At 39.1% G+C, this 21,969-nt stretch overlaps 1 protein-coding gene across 1 annotated transcript in view; it reads left to right on the top strand.

The window, feature by feature from the left end:
* LOC121185682 (CUB and sushi domain-containing protein 3-like) overlaps window positions 1-21,969 on the top strand; it is a 205,487-nt gene that overhangs the window by 53,210 nt on the left and 130,308 nt on the right. Inside the window, exons 7-18 of the mRNA XM_041044003.1 lie at window positions 5,804-5,916; window positions 7,159-7,236; window positions 8,807-8,894; window positions 9,788-9,912; window positions 10,385-10,506; window positions 14,726-14,829; window positions 15,159-15,271; window positions 15,591-15,773; window positions 16,499-16,825; window positions 17,451-17,645; window positions 18,091-18,229; window positions 19,166-19,353. Coding sequence (XP_040899937.1) covers window positions 5,804-5,916; window positions 7,159-7,236; window positions 8,807-8,894; window positions 9,788-9,912; window positions 10,385-10,506; window positions 14,726-14,829; window positions 15,159-15,271; window positions 15,591-15,773; window positions 16,499-16,825; window positions 17,451-17,645; window positions 18,091-18,229; window positions 19,166-19,353 — 1,775 coding nt within the window. The remainder of the gene's footprint in view (window positions 1-5,803; window positions 5,917-7,158; window positions 7,237-8,806; window positions 8,895-9,787; window positions 9,913-10,384; window positions 10,507-14,725; window positions 14,830-15,158; window positions 15,272-15,590; window positions 15,774-16,498; window positions 16,826-17,450; window positions 17,646-18,090; window positions 18,230-19,165; window positions 19,354-21,969) is intronic.

Here is a 21,969-nt window from a genome sequence, read left to right as displayed (position 1 = left end):
CCCAGTGGCATATGCTTTGTGTTATCATGTGTCTACTGTTGTACAGGATTAAAGAAAAATGATTCCAAGTGGGTAGATATTTCTCTAATTTCGGTCCTGTTTATTTTTATTTATTTTATCTTCTTATTAGAAAGCAAACAAACAGACGTCTGCATCCAACATCTTCTGTTCACATGCCATTAAAGTTAGGGACCGCGAGACTAGGTCAGTATATGGCTGAGCTGTGTATGGTCAGTGTGCGACATAGTTGTGAAACCACTGTAAACAACTACTTTCAATGTAAAGTAGCTAAAGGCTGCTAAAGTCACAAAATGCTACTAGGTGACGTAACATGTCTTTTAGCATATTCATGATGTCATATTTGCATTCTGCCAGCTCACATACACTGTAATTTAATACAGCCAAATCATGCACATAAGTTAAAGACAGCGGCTGTACTGTGATTTTGGTTATATTATATAAACACTATATTTAATGTTTCTTTTATTAAAAGATTCAAACTTTTGGAGACATGTCTCGGTCTCTTACCTTTAGATGCTAATGCCAACATGAAATACATATTCAATACATTTAGAGAATATTTTATTACTTCCATCTACAGCAGGGTTCTTCATACTTTTCTATCCATTGCCTCCAAAAAAACAGTGTCTCAGAAAATATAAAGGTATTTAAATTTAAGTAGGCCACATTTTCAGATTTGCATTTTAAGAATAAGGTGTAAGCAATGTTTTTAATATTAACGATATATATAAAAATATATACATTTACGATAATACAGTCTGCTCTTAAGCTACACTTTTACGTGATCGAGAAACCTGAAGCGACACCTTCAGTTATGTGTTTTTTGCTGTCCCAGGAGCAGTTAAAAAGACAGATAGTGTGTTTATATATCAGGTAAAGCAGTTTAAGAAGCAGCACCTTTATTTGTAGGAGTTTTACTTATATGTGTGAAGATGATGTTATTGTATGTCATCAAATGTCAGAGGCTGTCAGGCAGAGTTCTCGTCTTAAAACCTACAATCCAAGTGGGACCCAGTCGGCTTGAGTGCAGTGGGGCCAGAATTTTAGAGAGATGGCTTCAACTCTGCCAGGTAAACAAACAGACAAGCAAACAGACAGGATTCAGAGCCAGCGATTCTCTCATGCCCATAAAATTCAGTGCTCTCGTTCCCTCTCTTTTTATGAGTGTCTATGACTGTGTACAAGGCCATTGGACAGCTAAACTTTCAAGCATTCTAACATATAGCACCAGCTGCAGGCAGAGACAAGCAAACTGTCAATTTACCCATGAGGTTTAGAGCTGCTTAACGATGATTGACAGCCAGGAACCTCAAAGTCAGTCAGATTTAACATCTCCTCTTAGCCATTTCCAGGCAAATAGACCTAAAGTGTGACCCAGTTTAACTTGTTATCCTCTCTCAACCTGTGGTAATACAGATGATTATCAAGTGATAAACATGAAGAAGAAAATGTATGGCAAAAATGAGCTTCAAATTAAAAAACCTTAATCCCTGACAGAATAATTAACTTCAGTCCTGGAAAGTAAGAATTAGGAAATAATTTCCAAGACAGTACAGTACACAGAAATTGATTCTTAACATAAATAAAAATTATAGCAACAAATACATACCAAATAGATGTAATCATATATTAATGTTTAATTTATTCTGACAAATGTAATAGGTGTTGTGGAATGGAAAAAAAACGTTTGAACTGCCTGATTCCTCCAGCCAGTTTCCTGAAAGTAGATGATAGATGATTACTAATAGTAAAAACCAGTTCCTGATAGCTGAACATCCACAAAATCCAAGAGCCATAGGGCAAGAAAATATGGTTTGCTGACATCTCTTAGAGGCTTTTATCCCTTATCAATTGAAGATTTCAATCAGATCGCTGCAAATGAGGTTATTGATTCCATCGTTGTCATGCTGGGGAAGGTTGATGTGGGGCTACACATCAATCACCGTGAAAATAGACGCACACAAAAAAAAAAAATCTGTTTCCTTTTGACAAAAGCTAACATTGGAGTCTGCCTAGACCAAGGAAAGCAGTTCTTTGTTATTCTTCTGACCTTTAATATGATTGTAAAGCCCTGTTCACAAAGGGCAAAAACAACAAGCTGTGGATTACATGTCACTCATTATTTCGAATATGGACACAGAGCATAAAACCTGAAAGGCTTTGCCAATATTAGATACACTGTTCTGCTGGCATACTATGAAATTTCATCTGAAAATGTTCTGTTTTACTTTTTCATACTTCTCTCTCTGTCTACTTTTCTATTTCTACCTTTCTATCATCCAGTGTCTTTTCAGATTTTTCTGATAACCTACTGTAACATTGATTCTTTGTGTTGTAAACATACTAAGAAAGCTGAGAGTCTAGAAAAGATTCTTATTTTGCTGAGCAATCTGGCAATATTTTGCTTGGTTCACTGAATATGAACAATCCTATTGTGGCTAAATGCTTGTCAGAGGAAGATTACAATATTCAAAGCAGGTTGAGAGCAAGAGATGTCCTGCAGCTAAATTACCAACTTTGGTTATATTACCTTGTGTATTAGATTCAATTTCTTTTTTCTGGGATTATTATTGATCTTCCCAGGAAAAATATAACCCATCAAAATGTCTCCAAAACCTATGCTCTACTGCAGTCAGGGTGGGAAGAATGCAATGTTTAATTGAAGGAGTGTGAATTGATGAGTGACCCAGGTATTTCACCAGGGCAATTAATATAAGAGGCTGCTGAGTATATAGGGTATAGTGGGTTCACTGGTTTCATAAGCCAACCTACTGGCAGACAGGCACCAAGCTGGACAAGTATATCTCCTAAACGGCCTCTGAAGAGGGAATAACTAGATGAGGGATAAAGAGCAACAGCTTCTTTCTTATCATTGAAAATATTGTTATAATTACCCCCTCTTGTCAGATTTTATAAAATATGTGTGGGAGGAAAAGACAAAATCACATGGCCCTATCTTTTTTTTTTTGACAAATTTGAATCGATCGCTCATTATCTGGGGTGCACCTACGTATAACCTGCCTCTCTGTGAAACAAAGTAGAGACGCCAGAGATCTCAGCTTATCGCTCTGGCCTCAAGGCCACGTTTGACCACAGTACCTGCACACTGGGACTCATTACGTTGGTAGTTTGATGAGATTGCCATGCTCCCTTCAACCCCTCATCCTATCAAATTAGCCACATTTTACTCTGAGAACTTTATGAGATCTCTCTAATGTGCCTCACCAACCTGTCGGAATCTACCATTAGTCCTTGAGATGCCCCAATTCAATGATATGAAGCATGCTAAAACTTGGATGAAACCAAGCACAAAAAACACTGCACTCATGCCAAGAAGTAATCTCAGAGAAGCCATATTGCATATCTATGAAGGAACAAATAGACAGCCGGAGTGAGTCTGCAGAGATAGAATGGCGGTGCATTATGTGAAGAATCCATTTTTCCAATTGGACTTTCTCATCTTTTGTCACTCAGTATGCACAGGGGGAGATACAATAAGAAAACAGTAGACAGCACTCACTTGTTCTTATCTGTTTTAAGGAGACTGGGCAGCCCACTTTCCACAAGTAATGTATTTGTTTCCTTGACAGTTACATTGACGAGTGCCAGTGACTTGTATCGATATTTTGTGAAGCAGCCCTTACACTTTTGTTTAACCATTTGTCTGCTATTAAAAATTTTATGACAAACTGGACATACAAGTGCCAATTTGAGAAACAAAATAGTATGAAAAAAGTAATATACTCTGTTATCAGTCACAGAACAATTTCCCTGGAAATGATGCTTTGTCAGAGTGCACAGTTACATATTTACTAACTTTGCCTAAAAAATCATGAGAACTTTTTGGCACACAAGTCATCGGTTTCTCAGGTAACATTTTATGCTTTCAGTCTCCCTCCTCTTTGAGCTTCCAGCCTGTAAATACATTGGCGTTCATTTGGGCGTCTCCTCTTGCTGGGAGCACAGCAGCTGGGGGGAGTGGAGAGGGATTGTATTTCTGCTGTGCTTCCCAGAAACCATGTCACAATATATTTAATATTTTTCGCTTAGTAGTTGCATGTACCAGGAAAATTTTTGCATGCATACTGTTGTTGTATTAATTAATAGAAAGGTTTACTGCACATTGATACAAATATATTCAAAGGGGTAGGTCCCCTGTAAGCTGTCATTAAGGCTTTATTTACTGGTGATGGCACATCATGTTTCACTTGCTCTGCCATGCTTTGCCATTGTGACAACAGTATATTCACCTCTGCCGGTCTTAAATTTGTAACATCACTCCTGTGCTGCCTGGAGCATTCGAGCTCCTTCCTGATGGGTACAGCTTTATTGTCACTATCCATTTTCTTTTAGACTTCTAGCAGAAATCTTGTGATAATTTGCAGCTTCCACTGAAGGAAACATGTAGGCAGTTTCCTCTAAATAGTTCAGCTACCTGAAGGTTGCTCTTTTTCAATTCTGCCCTCATATTGGAGTTATTAGCATTTTATCAATGACGCGGTGAGTGAAAAGGTCAACTTTTGTGTGAAAATCAATTACCTTTTAAATCCCCTCTGGGAGCTGCCATCATCTCCCTGTGTGATGGATAATTTGGATAAAAATATCAGTATTCAAAAATCACACTTAGTTTGCTAATCAATTAAAAACATGAAACATAAAATGCAAGAGCCTCTAATCTGTTTGATAGCTGTATTTTACTCTCTGAGGTAAGAAAGAAAGTTAACGGTAATATGTAATCAAAATAAGAAGAAATCAAATGTCAAGTAGACTTACTAATGTGTTTCTTATATCAACACTGGCTGTCAAGGGAAAAAGTCACCACCTCCTCTTTGTTTCTCTCCATCACTTTGTTCTTGTCTCTTTCTTTCTCTCACTGCCTTTCATTTCTTGCATTTTGCCTTTGTCTCTCTGCCCCTTAGGTGGCTCCGCAGTAAATGCCAAACAATGCCAAAGAAATTACATAGAAAAACAGACCTTCAACACGACTGCACACACCTTGTCACACACAGTAACACAGAGGTGTGCATGTGTAAGCACCCCCACACACACATAAACAAAATAATGAGTGAACACATTGTTTTGTTTTTTTCTTTTCTTTTTCTTTTTTTCTTTTTATGCTGTGAGCCAGTTTGTGAACCCAGGGCTCAACTACACTATGCTTTTTTTTTTCAGCCTGTCCCAAACCTCTGTTTAATAGCTAGAATGGCATTGTGTGCGGTTGACTGTGGTATGACAGGGCGCGGTGCAGGGATTGCAACACAGTAGAAAAAAGCCAGAGCTGGTTAGCCAGACAAATGAGAAGGCCCCCTGGCAGCTTTAAATCTCTACGATTATAGAGCGTCCCTGATGCTATGGCTACACACTGAATAAAACTTCTGGTCTAAAACACTCACACAGACAGTAAGACAGATGTCGTCAGAACACACACACTTTGTGTCACTCAGGCATGCTTTGACAGAGACAGCCTCACATATGATGATACATGTCTGCTTATATGTAAAACACAGACTTCTTCCCATTTCCCTTTCTCACACACACACACACACACACACACACACACTTGTATATATGCAAGTAAAAACCCTGCAAAATCAAATAAAGCAAATAAAAGTTGTTTTTTTTTATCTTCATGGTTTCTCAGTTTTACCCAGTTATCTCTATTTCTTGTTTTTTGGTTAATTATGGCAACATAAGAATTACAATTACCAAAAAGCTATGGAGTTGAAATAAAGTGAAAACAGATGACTTATACTTTCTTTTATTTGTGACTCTTTACCGTCAGGCTAACTGGAATGAATATTCCAGCACCCATCATCAGCAACAAAAACTGGCTTCGGCTGCATTTTGTTACAGAGAGCAACCACCGCCACAAAGGCTTCAGGGCTCAGTATCAAGGTAAGACGTGATTGCTTCATTTGCACATCGTAATAGAGGGACCCTTCTTAAACAAAAAGGGATCATCATAGGAAAAACACACTGTAATTACAAAACACGTTTTTGATCTTTGTTAACTGAATATTAAAGAGTTTGATTAATACCCCGTCTGTAGAGGGCACGGAGGCCTTTTCTGCTTCAAACCATTGACTTCAAAGGGCTTTGTTAATCAAATATTTGAGAGATAAATACTGCATATACTTTTCCTCTTATAAAAACTCAGCTCTGGCAGCTCAATAATCCATTACCCTGACATTGTTCTCTGGCGTGACTTTAAAGTTGGCGTGTGCTGCATATACTGTACCTCAGAAGCTTAAAGCCTGGCCCCAAGCCAGATGCGAAAGCTGCAACTTCACCATAAACAGCTCTATAAAAAACTTTAAGGAACTTGCATGTGTGGCAGTTCACTGTAAATGAAGACATAAAATCAATTGCATGAAAAATCATATTTTTTATCTGTTGCAAAGCATTGTTGTGCAGCGTTTGAGCTTTTATATGCATTTATTTTTTTATGGAAAGGGCAGATATTTCTCAAGCAAATTAATTTATTATGCAGTGTGCTTTTGAATATATAACAGTCCTTATCCGGTCACTAAATAGATTCACATCCTAATTGTGTGTGTAACAGCTTGAATTAACCAGTTGACCTACAGTGTAGTTTAAAAGAGAGGTATCATCCCAGTGTTTTCAAATTCAAATAGCCTTGTTTTGCTTGATACATCTGCCATTGCTTTTGGCTGTTCTGTTGATATTTCAAAATTATGACAGCCACTTGCATCACCTGGTTTTTGTGTGCAGTCTGGCCCCTGCTGTGTTTAATTAGGCTGTCTTAAGATATGTGGAATTGCAGTCCTTGGGCTGCTCTTTGATTCTGCGTGGTATTTCCCCCTACAAGCTATAAGCATTAAATCTGCTCTGACCAATCAATATCTATTCACTGTTAATATGTCTGAATTATGTGAACAGACAATCATGAAAAATGAATTTAGGTTTTATAAAACTGCCGAGGCAACCCTTAGGAATGCATCAGAGCCGTTGAACTCATTTCTTTTGAAAAAGGATGCACACCAGTAGCAATTAAATGTTGATGTTCTTTATAGGACCAAGTATTATCCAGAGAAAGAAACACTTGTACTGTATCTTCTCACATCTAATACTGTAACTTCTTTTATCTAATGAACTCTTTCTATTGCTCTCGACCAGTGAAAAGCTCTGGAGAGCTTAAATCCAGAGGGGTAAAATTATTACCAGGAAAGGACAACACTAACAAACTGTCTTTGAGTAAGTCTTTTATTTTTCTTATGCAACTGTTTTCATTGTTTGGATTTTTTTGTTTATGTAGGGCTTGCGTTCTGGGTCTTTGTTTCTTTCTTGTCTCTTTTTTTGCTGCATCATTTGGTGAAGGAATTAAGCTACAGTACTAGATTTTGCAGAAGTGCAGTCTCTTTTTCTTTCTGATGCCCTATTTCCCCTGCAGTCCTGGACTTCCTGTCCTGACAGAAATGAACTCAGCTAGATCAGGCCTAGTTTATGTATATTGTAGCAAAATGCTAAATTTGATCAGTTTCAGATACCCCACAACTCCCTCTGTCTCATTCTGTACTATTTAAACAGTACATCAGATTGACTTATGTTCATGCCCTGTGTGATCTACACACACAGCAGTAGTCAAGGTTGAGTGACCACTCACACAGATGATTTGTGTACACTCAGGCCGAAGTGACTGCATTCTAATTGCTTGCGGAGCTTTGTCATTAACATAAATCTGGAGAACAGTTCCCTTTAACTCCACGATGTGCTAAACACTTCAATGATAACAGGTTGTAATCTTTATTACCGTATGTGTCGTAGATTCGGCATTGCATGAAGAAATGAATAATGCAAAGGGCTGTAATCTTTTCTACGAGACAATACTGTATATCATTTAAAACATTGTGAAGAGATGCTTCATATGCCTTGTGAATTCATTGCATATAACTGAACCCATAACTGTATTATAACCCGCAACAAGTCTCTTCAAAGCTAATGAACTTCCTGAGCGAAGTCAAAGATGAAATCACATGCTGGTAGAATGTCTTGCGATAAAATGGAAGGGTCTTTGTGTGTGTGTGTGTGTGTGTGTGTGTGTGTGTGTGTGTGTGTGTGTGTGTGTGTGTGTGTGCTGGTGTGTGTGCGGATTGATGTCTTGCAAATATTACAGCAAACCTTAAGGATAATTATGATACTGCATATTTCATGAATTTCATTTCCATTGCATTCGGTCTTTGATTTACAGATCAGAACGTCAGGGGGAGATGATACTGGTAAAAGCCAGCAGACACTGAAATATTTTCTTACTCCCAGGCCACCTCCCTTCGCTCCTACCAGAGTAAACGCTATGAAACCATATCTACAAGGCTTTATCTAGTGCACTTTACACTGTTATAATGAATGGAGAGCCTCACTGAGTGATTATTGTGCCTCCTGCAATTGATAGTTGAGGGTTATTTAATCCTCTTAGTCTCTGCTGAGCCCAGATACATTTCCCTTTATTTTGTCTAGCTCAGGTAAGAGTTGTTTTTACCCCTGACACTCAACTCTGATATCACAAAACATGACTGTGTATTCACAACAGAGCTGCCAAATAACTGGCAGTTGAAAGTCTGACATTGAGAGATGAGGTCGATTTGTCTAACTACATACGTGATTTCTGGCACCAAATTCTGTTACCAAGCTGCGGAACATTCAAACAGGCAGATTTATCTACTATTCAAGTGCTTTTCACTGCAGTGGGTGTTTTCTGAAAGTACGAAGCTTTAAAAATTAAAGTGTCTCTCTCACAGCATTCTTGATCCTTCTCTTTCTCGCTCAGTGAATGAAGGAGGAATCAAACAGGTGTCTAATTACTGCCCTGACCCAGGGGAGCCAGAGAATGGGAAACGGATTGGCTCTGACTTCAGGTGAGTTGGAGCATCTGCAGCTGAGGAGAAGCTTGGATTTGTGTAGAGGAGAATTAAGGAGTAAGGAAAACGTGCTCACCAACCAATTTCCGTGTTATGACATCCAATAACTTTGTTGTGTTACTGTCATATATCAGATATTGGATCTATTTACCACAGCTGTGGAGACTCTTCTTGTTAATATTATGCAGCTATCTCTTCCATATGATGTCTTTTTAGATAGGAAAACAAAAAAATTCACTTTCAGACAGTTTACTTTGACATTTAGCAGACTGTGAATAAATTTTTTTTCTGTTGTGCCTTGTACAGAATACACACAGTGTGCCCATGCAGCTTTAGAAACCTTCTCTAGTACTAAAAATGAGCCCATTGCTCGCTGAGATTTAGTTACCTGTCACAGTTAAGTCCACGCTTAGGTCCCTGCACAACTGAGTGCATGTTTCTTTGTCCATGTAAATATATACCCTCTCAGCATAACACGGCTCTCTCTAATTTACAGTATATTTCAGGACTAGCATTTCTAGCGTTCATGTTTGAAAAAAAATTATATATGTGTGCATATACACACACACACACACATATTTGTGTGTGTGTGTGTGTGTGTGTGTGTACTGGTATATACTGATCAAATATATGTTTATGTGCAGTAAAAATCCTCCCTGTATCAAAGAGCATCCTTGTTTCTTATTTTTAACTTTTGACATTTTTACAGTGAATATTGAAAATAAGGACCGAACAAATCTATTCACCAATTCATCTACTGAATTTGATATATTGATGCACAGCACAACAAATGACAAAAAAATAAATAATGAATCTGATGTTTCATCAGGAGTCATTTTTGAGGCATCGATTGCTTTTTCAGGCGTTAACGGTGAGTGTTATCTTCTCAGCATCGGAGCAACTGCTCAATTTACCTGTGATGAAGACCATGTGCTGCAGGGTTCCAAAACGATTATGTGCCAGCGCGTAGCCGAAGTCTTCGCTGCTTGGAGCGACCACAGACCAGTCTGCAAGGGTGAGAGAGGCTTCTGAGGAGCTAATAAAACTGTTTGATTAAGGCAGTGCCTCTGGATATAGGCTCTATGCAGATAGAGGAAAGTTCATTTCTGTTAATTATGTATGAAAGCCTGTGCTGCAGCACTCTACTTTTTCCTTCCAAAATGCTCTGCCTGTTTTTCTATGTTTCATAATACCTGGAGCACCTTTTAGAATTTGATTAATGGAAATGCAGCTAATAGACCTTCCCTCTACTTGTGCAAACAATATATTACCTTTCTGTCATGTTACAATACAGAAATTATTACCCTGCCTTCCATGCAGCATTTTCATCAATATTTATTGAGAAATTAACATTCTTAGGACTGACTTCTAGGTTTTGTAGATAATTTATGCTATGTACTCTGTATATTAATATATATATTTTTAAATGTTCAAGGATATTTTGAATCTGTCTGATGTATATCGTCTGTGTCTTTATACTATTGCAGTGAAGACATGTGGGTCGAACCTACAGGGACCATCAGGGACCTTTACGTCCCCTAACTTCCCTATCCAGTATGAGAGTAACTCCCAGTGTGTGTGGATCATCACAGCCAGTGATCCAAACAAGGTATTAGAACAGAGTCGGAGCTCTTCTGTTTTTCTAGCTGTGGAGTAATATTAGCTCTTGCACCAAGTCTAATGAAAACACACTGCTACTGTTGTCACGTGGGGACCCACCACTAACAGGCCTTTGGATCTCAGCCTATTTTTCTTCCCTTCAGGTGTAAATGGGGATACAATCCACACAGTTCACAGCTACAGTCACCATGACAGCGCACAAATTACGTTTTGTGTCGCACCTATTCATATCTGCTTTATAACATAAACAAAGCAGTTGCTTCCATGATTAAAATGCCACATATAGTAGATAGAGACCAGATGTAGGATGAGGCCCATGGTTATTGTTAAAGGTGGTGAAAATAATAATCTCACATGAAAGAAAAAGTGTTTGCCACTGTTACCTGCAATTCCATTAGGTAATAAATACTTGATTTACCTCGGAGTAGTCTCTCTGCACTGTAAGTATGGTATTTATAAAGATGAAATAATGGCTTTTATTTTCTGGACTAATTTATTGAAGAAATCCCAGAAAAGGCTTAAACAAGAGTTTAAGTAATATGGTGTAATGCCCCTCTTGTGTTTTTTTTTTCTTAACAAGTGTAACAGTTTCTCATTAGTTATATAATAAACTTAAACAGGCATTTTTTTCTCCTGTTACTCCAACTAGTGAACCCTCACCTTTTTCCATTAGAAAATTGTCTCTCTCTGCAGTGTAGAGCGTTTCTGCCGGCATTCCCTTCCTGGATGCATATTTATGAATGCAGTTATTTTCCAAGGGCTTCCCAAGGTGGGAAAAGGTTACATAGGAAATGCATGTATTTTGACATAAGTTCATTGTTACTGTCCCTCATTAATATACGTAGCTGCAGTGCAGATTTCATTTCAGTTCTCACTAGACTACCAGTTTGACCGTGGATGTTGGCAATTGAGCGTTTCGCTTCATTCGGCTGGGGTAAGAGGAATGGAGAGAAATAATGATTGAATGAGACCAGCTTTTCCCCAAAGTGAAGAGGTCAGAGCTGTTTTCCTAATGGTCATTACTGCTCTTCTACATCAAATGTGTCTCTCTATTGGTATTCTGTCTAGTGAGTCATATACACATGGGTGTCAGCTAAGTGCTATCCTGCTAATAAACAATAACCAACCAACACTCATTCAGAAGTCACTAGGACTGGCAAGTGCCATAGCTTTGTGCCGCCGTGCCCTCTCTTAGGCAAACAAGCCATTGACTTGGCACAGAAACTTGGTCCATTAGTGTTATTATGGTAATTATGCTTATGCGTGTATTGTAATGAGGCCGTTACACATGGATATTGTGCGGGCAGTATCCTCCCCATAGCCAGAAAGGGGGATGCTAAGGATGAGCAAGCGGCCATCATATGTTTGTCATGAACAGCTGTGACACTGTAGCCATTACAGCATCCTTCCTTTCATCATTAATCCATTCAAGCAAAGTGTAGGCTGAGATAATGTGGCTTCATTGTGTAATGTCTCTGCAGTAGACTCAATTTTCTATGATTATTACCAGTGTCAGCAGATGTTGCCAGTTTGATTAGTGAATATGTCATCTTTTGTGATGTTATGCACATTTTTAAAGGGAAATATGATACACCGTTGACAGCAGACAAAGATATCTCAAGGGTGAATGTGGACAAGCAATTAATATGTTTGGATCTTAGTTTTTGTTATGTTCTCTAAAGTAATGTGAAGAGATGCTGCTGTCAGTTTCCATTGTTTGTGGGGATGTACGGCACGGGCATGAACTATTTGTCAAAGCCTTATTTTATGAACAGTCAAAAATTTGATGTGAGTTGAGTTTTATGTTTGCCTTCCATTTTCTCTTGATACTGTTTTTGATTTGAATGTTGGGGGTAGTTTTTCATTATTCATAAAAAAAATACCAGAATAAAGGCTGTATTATGCAGCTATTGGCAGTATGAGATAGGAGGAAGTCTTAGGTCTTTACAGCTTTGTTTGATCAAACATGTTGCTGTCTGCTTGCCAAAATGTATATGACATTACATAGACTTTCTCTACACAGGCTTGCCTCTCACAGTTTAGCTGTCTCCAGAAACACTTCGTTGTGCATTGTACAGAATCTCTAAAGGCAAGTTATGGAAATGAGCAGCTGTTATGAATTTCCTATACATGAGATGGCTACCTGGTAATAAAACTTGAGAACCATTTGAAATTACTGCTGATCTGATTGAGAGGGTTGTGACTTATATACATGAATACCATGAATAAGATTGACTCTCACGATAGCAACAGAAGTGTTGATTGTTAGAGCTGTCAGTTTTAACCTCTCAGCTACAGCTGGGTGTAAACAGAATGGCCTCCAGGGGCAGATGTAGGGTTAGTGTATGAAATGTTGCAGACAAACGTTGTTTAACATGTCAGCGTATGTACACTTATAAGTATTGGCACTGTATATTGATATATAAATGCTTAAATGGGAATGTTCCCAAATACTGCTGATCATCCAAGGAATGTATGAGCACTTACCTACATTACCTACTTCCAAGGTGCATGAAGAAGGGAAAAAAGGGATCAAAACTCCAGCAGCACTTTAGATCACATTAAAGTAGGAATATGCCCTGTTATAGAACAACTAGATTATTGTTAGACCAGTGTGTTTAGGCTTGTGGCATTCAGCAAGGTCATCATAAAACATAGTATGGGCAAGATTTTAACAGGTTAGGTATAAAGCAGAAAAAAACCCAACCGGTCATGTCAGTCAATGGGGCTCCTAGAATGATGGGTTAGGCATATGGTCATGTGGCTTCAGGTCAGACGTCCCTGGCTGGGAGAGAAATAAAGGGAATGTCCAATAGAGGACATGGGTGACAACATATTTCATCCGTCACATGGAGGAATGTGGCTAAAGGGTGGTACTTCATTTTCTACAGAAGAGGCCTTGCCACAAAATATTTGATGTGGCATGGCCCTACTTTAAAAACACTTCAATTTAACACGATGAAACATGATGTGTTTTTACTTTGGAAAGGACCAATCCCTGTTAGAGTTTTTACAGATTCTAAATATTATGTGCAGAGAACAGAGTGGCTTCAAAAAGCAGAGAAGCTTATCTGCAAGTCAAAAAATCCAAATCAAAGCCAAATCTCATGTGCTGCACTACATTCACCCCTAACACTAAGAGCACTAAGGACATCATTTAAAAAACCTGGCATATTCTTCAAAATGACCCATTCTTGCAAGAAACCTTTAAAAATCCACCTATGGTATCTTTTAAAAGAGGAAGAAATGTAAGGGACAGGGTTGTCAGAACATGTCAGGATTCAGGAGCCCTGAACAGGAAGCTCACAACTAAACCTCTTCAAGGCAACTTTAAGTGTGGAGCCTGTGTAAATTGCCAGTATACCAAAAACCTGAAGTCTTTTAACCACACTATCAATGGCAAGACCATTACTATTTACCACTTTAGTACTTGTTATATTTATTGTATATTGGTATATTTATGCAATAAAATATTAATAGGTGAGACATCCTGTTCCCTAAAAAGAGCACCATCACTGAGCATATGAGCTCTATTAGGAGAAATGATATGACTGGTCCCTTTGCCAGATGTCACATGTCAGCTCTATTTTTTTAAATAGGCATAGAAGTAATGAAGCCCAGGAGAAAGGACAGAAGCATTTTGGAGCTTCTATTATAAAAGTTTGTTTCCGGGAAGCATGAGTGAGGACTATTCATTTAATAGGTATTTATAGTAGTTCTTGAATATCTTTTGATTATGTGGCTTTGCAGTGGTTTGGATGCATTTATGTGTTTTTATGATGTATCTTGTTACTCTTCAGATATATGGCATCTCATAAAGTTTTGTTAAATTAAAGTATTTTTAAAGAAGGGCCATGCCACATCAAATAAGCTCATTTTGTGTCAAGGCCTCTTCTGTACAAACTTAAGTACCACCCCTTAGCTGCACTTCACCAGGTGATGGACCAAATATGGTGTCACCCATGTCCACTGATGGACACTCCCTTTATTTCTCTGCCAGCCAGGGTCAGTGATTGACCTGAGACCACATGACCATTCGCCTAACCCATCTTGGTAGGAGCTCTATTGGCTGACATGTATGTGGATACATGTAACTGGTTGCTTTCTGATTTTTTTGACCATTTATGCTTCCAGGGATTACCTTGATGCATTTTAACACTTAGCAAAGGATGGATTGTAAAAGCAACTTATTTTGCATTTCACAACAGGTTATTCAGATCAACTTTGAAGAATTTGACCTTGAAATTGGGTATGATTCACTAACCATCGGAGATGGAGGGGAAGTAGGTGACTCTAAAACAATAATACAAGTGTGAGTACTACATAAAATACTTCATTTGGTATATTATTGTGCCATAATTGTGCTGTCAAATGTTGTAGAGCTGGTTAGAGATACATTCCTACATGTTGTGAAGCAATATTCAAAGAACCTTGATTTAAATTAAGCCTTACTTACTGAAGATACAGTACTTTGTGGTTCTCTTTAATAATGTTTATGTAACATTGTTTAAAGGATGCGCTAGTTTCTGTTTACAGTTTGTTTTAAGTCTTTGAAAGTTTCTAAGTAACACTGTGTGAAGAGATAACGTCTGAAAAGTCTAGTTTGATACCTCAGTGACTTTTTTGTTGCCCTGTCTGCAGGCTGACTGGGAGCTTTGTCCCAGACCTGATTGTCAGCATGTCCCATCAGATGTGGCTGCATCTCCAGTCTGATGAGAGTGTGGGCTCGATCGGCTTCAAGATTAACTATAAAGGTACACAGACTTTAGTTCTGATACGATCTCTCACTGTCTGTATTCATGTCTGTCTGTGACAGACTCGTTCAGCGAGTCCATTTTCCTTTCTGCCGTTCTGTCCTTCTGTCTGTCTGCCTGTCTCTCACTCTCTTCTCTATCTCCTTCTGAAAAAACTTCCCCAACCATGCTCTCAGACTCTTCACCTGGACCTTTATAGATAATGTTAAAGAAAAAAACGTTCCTCAAAGTGCCTGGCTTGACTTAATCCTCTACTTTCCCCATATCCCCCCTCACCCATTTCCATCCCTCCCCCTTCTTCTTCTCCTCTCACCCACAGAAATTGACAAAGAGAGTTGTGGTGACCCTGGTACACCTCTGTATGGCTACCAAGAGGGTAGTGGCTTTTTAAATGGAGATGTTTTGCGCTTTGAATGCCAGTTTGGATTCGAGCTCATCGGGGAGAGGATGATAACCTGCCAGAACAACAATCAGTGGTCGGCTAATATCCCCATCTGCATATGTGAGTCGAATTCAGGCTTTTTTTCATGACAGCAAATGAAGCAATTATTTATGCGCTTGGAAAGTTCACAATGACACTAAACTACTGGAGGATTAATTACAGTGTTGTTAAATGACCATGCAGTGCATTGTGTGTAAACACCAATATACGTAACATAAAATGAGAAATTGATAGCATATGCTTACCTTGTTATTTGGGGTTGATTTGGAAAAACATGAAAGTAGGGTACACACTGTTACACAATACAAATATTCAGGAGAAGGAAAACCTGCATTATACTGTACATTGTCCTTTCTCAGGACAACCTAAATTCCTCCTGTGAGTTTTACTATACCTAGCCCATATCCATAACATCCATAATAAAAATCTAGTCTTCTGTTTCGTCAAGATAACTGTGTCCACTGGGACAGTGTGCAGTATTCCTGAGCTCCTATATTGCTCTGTCTGTATTTTTGCGCACTAACTCCTATGCTCAACTCCCTTACATTTTCATGTTTCTCAAACGACTCAGCACCCATGGGAGCAGGGCTGTCTCCTGATTGCTGAGCTAGTTATACAGCACTGACATTGTTCTATACTGATCTTTGTGCCTGATCCTGTCACAGCAGAATCCACAGTGCAGGTTGTCATGTGATCGCCAGAGTTGTTGTAAAGCAAATTGCCTCACCTGGGATATTACAGTTTATAAATCATTACAAATATATTTTCCATCCTCCATCACACAGTCCCCTGTTTCTCCAACTTCACTGCTCCCATGGGGACGGTATTGTCTCCCGACTACCCAGAAGGCTATGGGAACAACCTCAACTGCGTTTGGCTGATAATCTCTGAGCCAGGCTCCAGAATCCACCTGGCCTTCAATGACTTCGACCTGGAGCCTCCCTATGACTTCCTCACTATCAAAGATGGGGACCAGTCAGGAGCCACAATTCTAGGACGCTTCTCAGGGGCCGAAGTTCCTTCCCACCTGACGTCCAACAGCAACGTACTGCAGCTGGAGTTTCAGGCTGATCACTCTATGTCTGGGCGAGGGTTCAATATTACCTATAGCAGTAAGTGACTGTTTGATCAATTTAATTCAAGCAATCATCATATAGTAAAGCATTTATAAACAAATGCATGCATCCACCCTTTTCCTTTTAGGGTTAGGGATTAGTGTAGTGAATAGTGTAAATGACTCTTAGTAAATATCAGGATTAACTGCCAGGCCTCTTGAATTTGTAAACTATTCAAAAATATATAGACAGTTTTCCATAGCAGTGGCAATTATCTTTAGAGTACAAGCTAGTTATATAGTATACTAAAGGACAGAATTAAGTTCAACAGCACCTGTAATATTTGTGAATGTGAATGTTCTCAAAAACTCTTCTATGTACCCTGTAGTGCCTAAACAAAATGCAGCATTTAGGGCAGTGCATGCAGAGCTTAACTCTTTTGCCTCACAGCCTAAATGAGCACAACTTTAATTCTATTTTCTCCCGTCGAGGCACAACAAGTTCTAAAGACAGAGGCTATTGTCACCCTCAGGTGTGCGGAGGAGACCTCTGTTAGTGTTTTCTTTTTCTCCTGCGGACAGCTACATCCATTTACGTTATCTCCCTACTCCTCACAGACCCATTCCTCATCCACACAAGAGCGTTTGTCACTAGATCTTGTTCTCTTTATTCTCATTACAAGCTTTCGGGCGTAATGAGTGCCCTGACCCTGGCATACCGTTGAATGCCAGGCGCTTTGGGGACAGTTTCCAACTGGGGAGCTCCATCTCGGTGGTCTGCGAGGAGGGCTTCATCAAGACACAGGGGGCTGACACCATCACATGCCATCTGGAGGAAGGCAAAGTGATGTGGAGTGGACTCATTCCCAAATGTGAAGGTACTGAAATGGAATAGCTTATAATTGTGTGGTTGTTGGACAGATAGGTCAACTGCTGAGGTAGGACGAGAAAAAAAGAACAGAGGATTAAAAAAAGTGAGTGGGTTATGTGGAACACGCAGCTCAGAGTCCACCCAAACTGGGCTACATTCATCTTATTTTCAGGTATTTGTGTAACTTCAGGGCTTGGGTGACTCATCTTATACTTATTTTCTTCAGTGTTTTTCATGCTGGTACACAAAGATTACTGAGTGGTATCATCTTTAAAAACAACTTTTCTTCTCTGTTTATTTTCCCCCTCTCCTCTTCTCTCCCCTGATTTCCTCTCATCTTCTTATATTTGTTCTTTGTGCCACCCCCCACTCTTTAATCTCTTTATATCCTTAATTTATATCTTTATCCTCTCCATCCTTCCCACCGCTCTTCCACCTCTCTGCTCCTTCAGCTCCTTGTGGGGGCCACTACTCAGGGCCATCTGGTGTCATCCTCTCCCCGGGGTGGCCAGGCTACTACAAAGACTCCCTGAGTTGTGAGTGGGTCATTGAGGCCGAACCGGGACGTTCCATCAAGATCAGCTTTGACAGGTTTGTAAGATGGTGCTGCAACAACTCAGCCGTGGAAACAAAGATGCACATGCTCACACAGAGACACAGAAAGAACTGAGACACAATCCCTTATGCACATACATCCACATGCTGCACTGCAGGTGAGGACTACACACAACATTCAGATTTACATGCATAATGTATATGTGCAACGCAAAGGTGTTACCCTTAGCTCTGTAAACCTCTGAGTTGGAAACATAAAGAGGAGGTGGAATGCAAGCCTGGACCTAGTTTCCAAAAATGTTGAAAGCCTCGAGTAATTCTTTTTTTTTTTTTTTTTTTTCGCTTACTGGCTTCCGCTCACTTCCTCAGAGTGCTGCAATAAAAAGAAAAAATATAAAAGTAGTTTAAGATCTTTATTTTCTAACACTAAAAAGCGAAACCATAAAATCTTCATATTTTATAATCATCGCTCTCTCAGTGCTGACACATTCCTTTGTAAGGAAAAGAGCTACTTTCCCTATGATTTTTTTTGTGAAATGAACCCAAATCTTTTGCCTCTACTTTACTTAAAATGAGCCAATTTTCCTATGCTTCTTTAATGCAGTTTACACTGGTGTTATACAGGAGATAATACATTTAGTTCTTTGCATTAATAACATAGAGCCATGGATTTTCTCTGGCTGAGAATGTCTGAAGGTATTTTTTCCACAATATTAACAGTGAAAGTCTGTGCTATTTTCACATCTTTGATGATGAAGAGAGTCAAGGAATGACCACAGATCCATAATGTATCAGATTTCCAAGAAACTTATTGATCTTGTTCTATTGTAATAGAAATGTGATCATTTTCTCTGCAGACAGAAGAGGCTAAATGGCTCGAAATAGTCTGATCCGTCAAACTAGAAGTATTGTTTTGAATACAAATAATTGTTTACTCTGAAACTCTTACTCTCTTCTCTTTTTACTTTTAAGGTTTCAAACTGAGCTCAGCTATGACTTCCTGGAAGTGCATGACGGTCCCAACCTGCTCTCCCCTCTTATTGGCTCGTTTAATGGAACTCAGGTCCCACAGTTCCTGTTTAGTAGCAGTAACTTCCTGTATCTGCTTTTCACCACTGATAACAGTCGATCAAACAGCGGCTTCAAGATCTTCTACGAAGGTGAGATTATACAAAACATGATGTGGATGAGTTTTGCAAAACATTTTTTGGAACAATATGTGGATATTCAAAGTAATTTTGATATTATTTTAAAATATTCAGTTATATTTAAATTTAGTGTGTTAATTAAATGAAACAAAGTAAGGAGAAGTCCAAGTATGTGGTGGTTAATGACGCTAGGAATTTAAATTGGTCAGCCCTTCGTGCAAAGCTTTCATAAAATGTCTGAAATTATGTGTCAAGACCAAACTGTGTTGAGGATGAGTTTCACGTGGATAACATAGCAAGAGCATTGGGATTATCATATCAACTAGGCTCAGTGAGCTTTGGTTATTAGGATGAAAATAATTTATTCCATTTATTTATTTAGTTTTTCAGGATAAAAAAAATGAAGTGGGAGACCACAGAATCTTAAGAATTGCTTATTTTTGAGGGAGAACAAGGACTTGACATCTGTTGTGAATCTGTTAATCGATATTAATTCTTCACATAATTATTCCAGGCTGAGCACAAATTTAAACACGCCTCTGTTCACATGTAAACAAGGCCTTTTCTGTGAGAGGCTAAGAGGTAGTTCCTTAGAGAAATAACAGCCACAGGACTAAGATGGCTGTATATCTTAATTGATGTAGTTTTCTGAATATACCTTGTGCTGTAAATGTAAACAAACGGCGAAAGTAAATAGCAGAAAGTTCAACAGCAGAATTGTGAGGATAGCAAAGGACTAGATCAGACACATGTGTCAGGAGTTGCGATCCCAGGTGACATTATGCCTATGGGGTAAGAGACCTGCGTCAAATCCCAGTCCCCATGTTCACTGTTTGACCATCCAAATGTATTCTTGCACTTTACTGCTCCTTGTCAGGCACAACAGTCGCCCCAAGCTTGCAGAGGAAGGTTGAATTCAAGTGCACAGACTGCTTAAGAAAATCTGGGCAAGGGAAGAGAACGATTAGCTCTCAGAGGGATATAATCGAATACTCTGAATAACTATTGTCAGGGTCAGACTGGCCATCGGGCACACTGGGACAGATCCCGGTGGGTTGCTGCATCTGTGGGCTGGTGGACTGCCAAAAAAATTCACAAAGCTGTTACCGGCCCTGTCAGTCTCTTTACCGGCCATCTCTGTGTGCTTGTCATTCAGGGTGCGCATGAGAGCTTGCAGCCCACTGGCCAATCACAACCCAACTCGACGCGATGTATGTTATCTGTAATTTCATTGCTGGCCATTGTATTCTTTTAATAATTATTTTTATGTAGTATTATTCTTGTTTGTGATTTACAGATGTAGGATTAGGGATGGATGGTGAATTTCTCTGAAGGCCAGTACCAGCAATGATCAATGAATGCGCTGCCTTCTAAATGCGTTCAGGCAAAATTCATGTGTTTTTATTTACTAAAAATATCAAGTATTACTCAAGGAGAGCGAGACAGGTTTTCCGCAGAGGCTTAGCAAAACAAAGGAACCCTGTTATCACACATGGATAATCAGTCAGCCCGAGCTGTTATATTGCTCACAAATGATAGAGTATAATCCAGGCCATTACTGTTGCACTTTTAACTGTATTATTTCTAGTCACATAGCAACAAATACCTTCTGCAGGCCATTCAGCATTCCTACTTATCTTGTCTCTAGTGGACTAGAGTTTATTACAGTAGAGTACTGAACCTTATCAGATCTTTAAAAGAATTGACTTGCTGAGAGTGTGTGTATCAGGGGATACTTTGATTGTGCAATGGGTTCTTTTTTACATAAATTTCACAAGGTGTACTGTACCTTTTTAAATGCACTTCATGTTGGGCTCAGTCAGCGATGCCAGACATCCCTAAGTCCTTTGACTTGGTCAGTCACTTGAAACTACATCAGCAGCACAAATTGGACTGGAACCAGGATACCTCTGAAAGAGAACAAAAGGTGATAGTGCACCTACAGCTTTGTAAATATTTTTTATGATATATATGTAAATTGATGATTTTATTAATTGTTTGTAAAACAGAACAATTAAAAAATAAAAATACAGTTTCTGATAATGCCTCCTTAGAATAGCCTACCCACTGATGACCTGATAACCTCTTACACAACTGTCGCCAGTCAGTGCCTAAATCAGCATATTTTTAGTGCATCAAAGCAACCCTACTTGGACGATATCCAACCCGCAGTCCCGGAAATCACAGGGAAAAACGGGGGCATCTCTTAGCAGCTTCGTTTGGTCAATATTAGGGGAGGGAGCTGGCACTAATGTGTAACCAGCTCGTTCTAGGAGCAAAGCCATTGGTCAGAAATATTTTTATGAAAACCAGAAGTGGTGGTCCAACATATGCAGGACAGGAAGACTTTATTTGTGGAGTTTCATGAAAGTCACACCCCGTGTTCCCACACACACACACACACACACCATGAAAATACTGTAAAACATTTACTTTTGATCTTCTCTCAGTGGGTGACTTTCTTAAATATAACAAAAAAGGGATAGCATAAAGAGGAAACCTTGTTTTCTTTATCACTGACAACTCTGTCAAGGTTACTCTGAAAGAAACTGTCAAACATCATGCACTTGTGCATTTTTGTTCAAAGTCTTAACTGTGTTGTGTCACAAAAAAGGCTTTGCTATTGTC

This window comes from Toxotes jaculatrix, chromosome 8 (genome assembly GCF_017976425.1).
Source record: "Toxotes jaculatrix isolate fToxJac2 chromosome 8, fToxJac2.pri, whole genome shotgun sequence".
In the NCBI taxonomy this organism is placed as follows: Eukaryota; Metazoa; Chordata; class Actinopteri; family Toxotidae; genus Toxotes; species Toxotes jaculatrix.
Note: the sequence above shows the minus strand (reverse complement) of the source record. Positions and strands in the feature narration are given on the sequence as shown.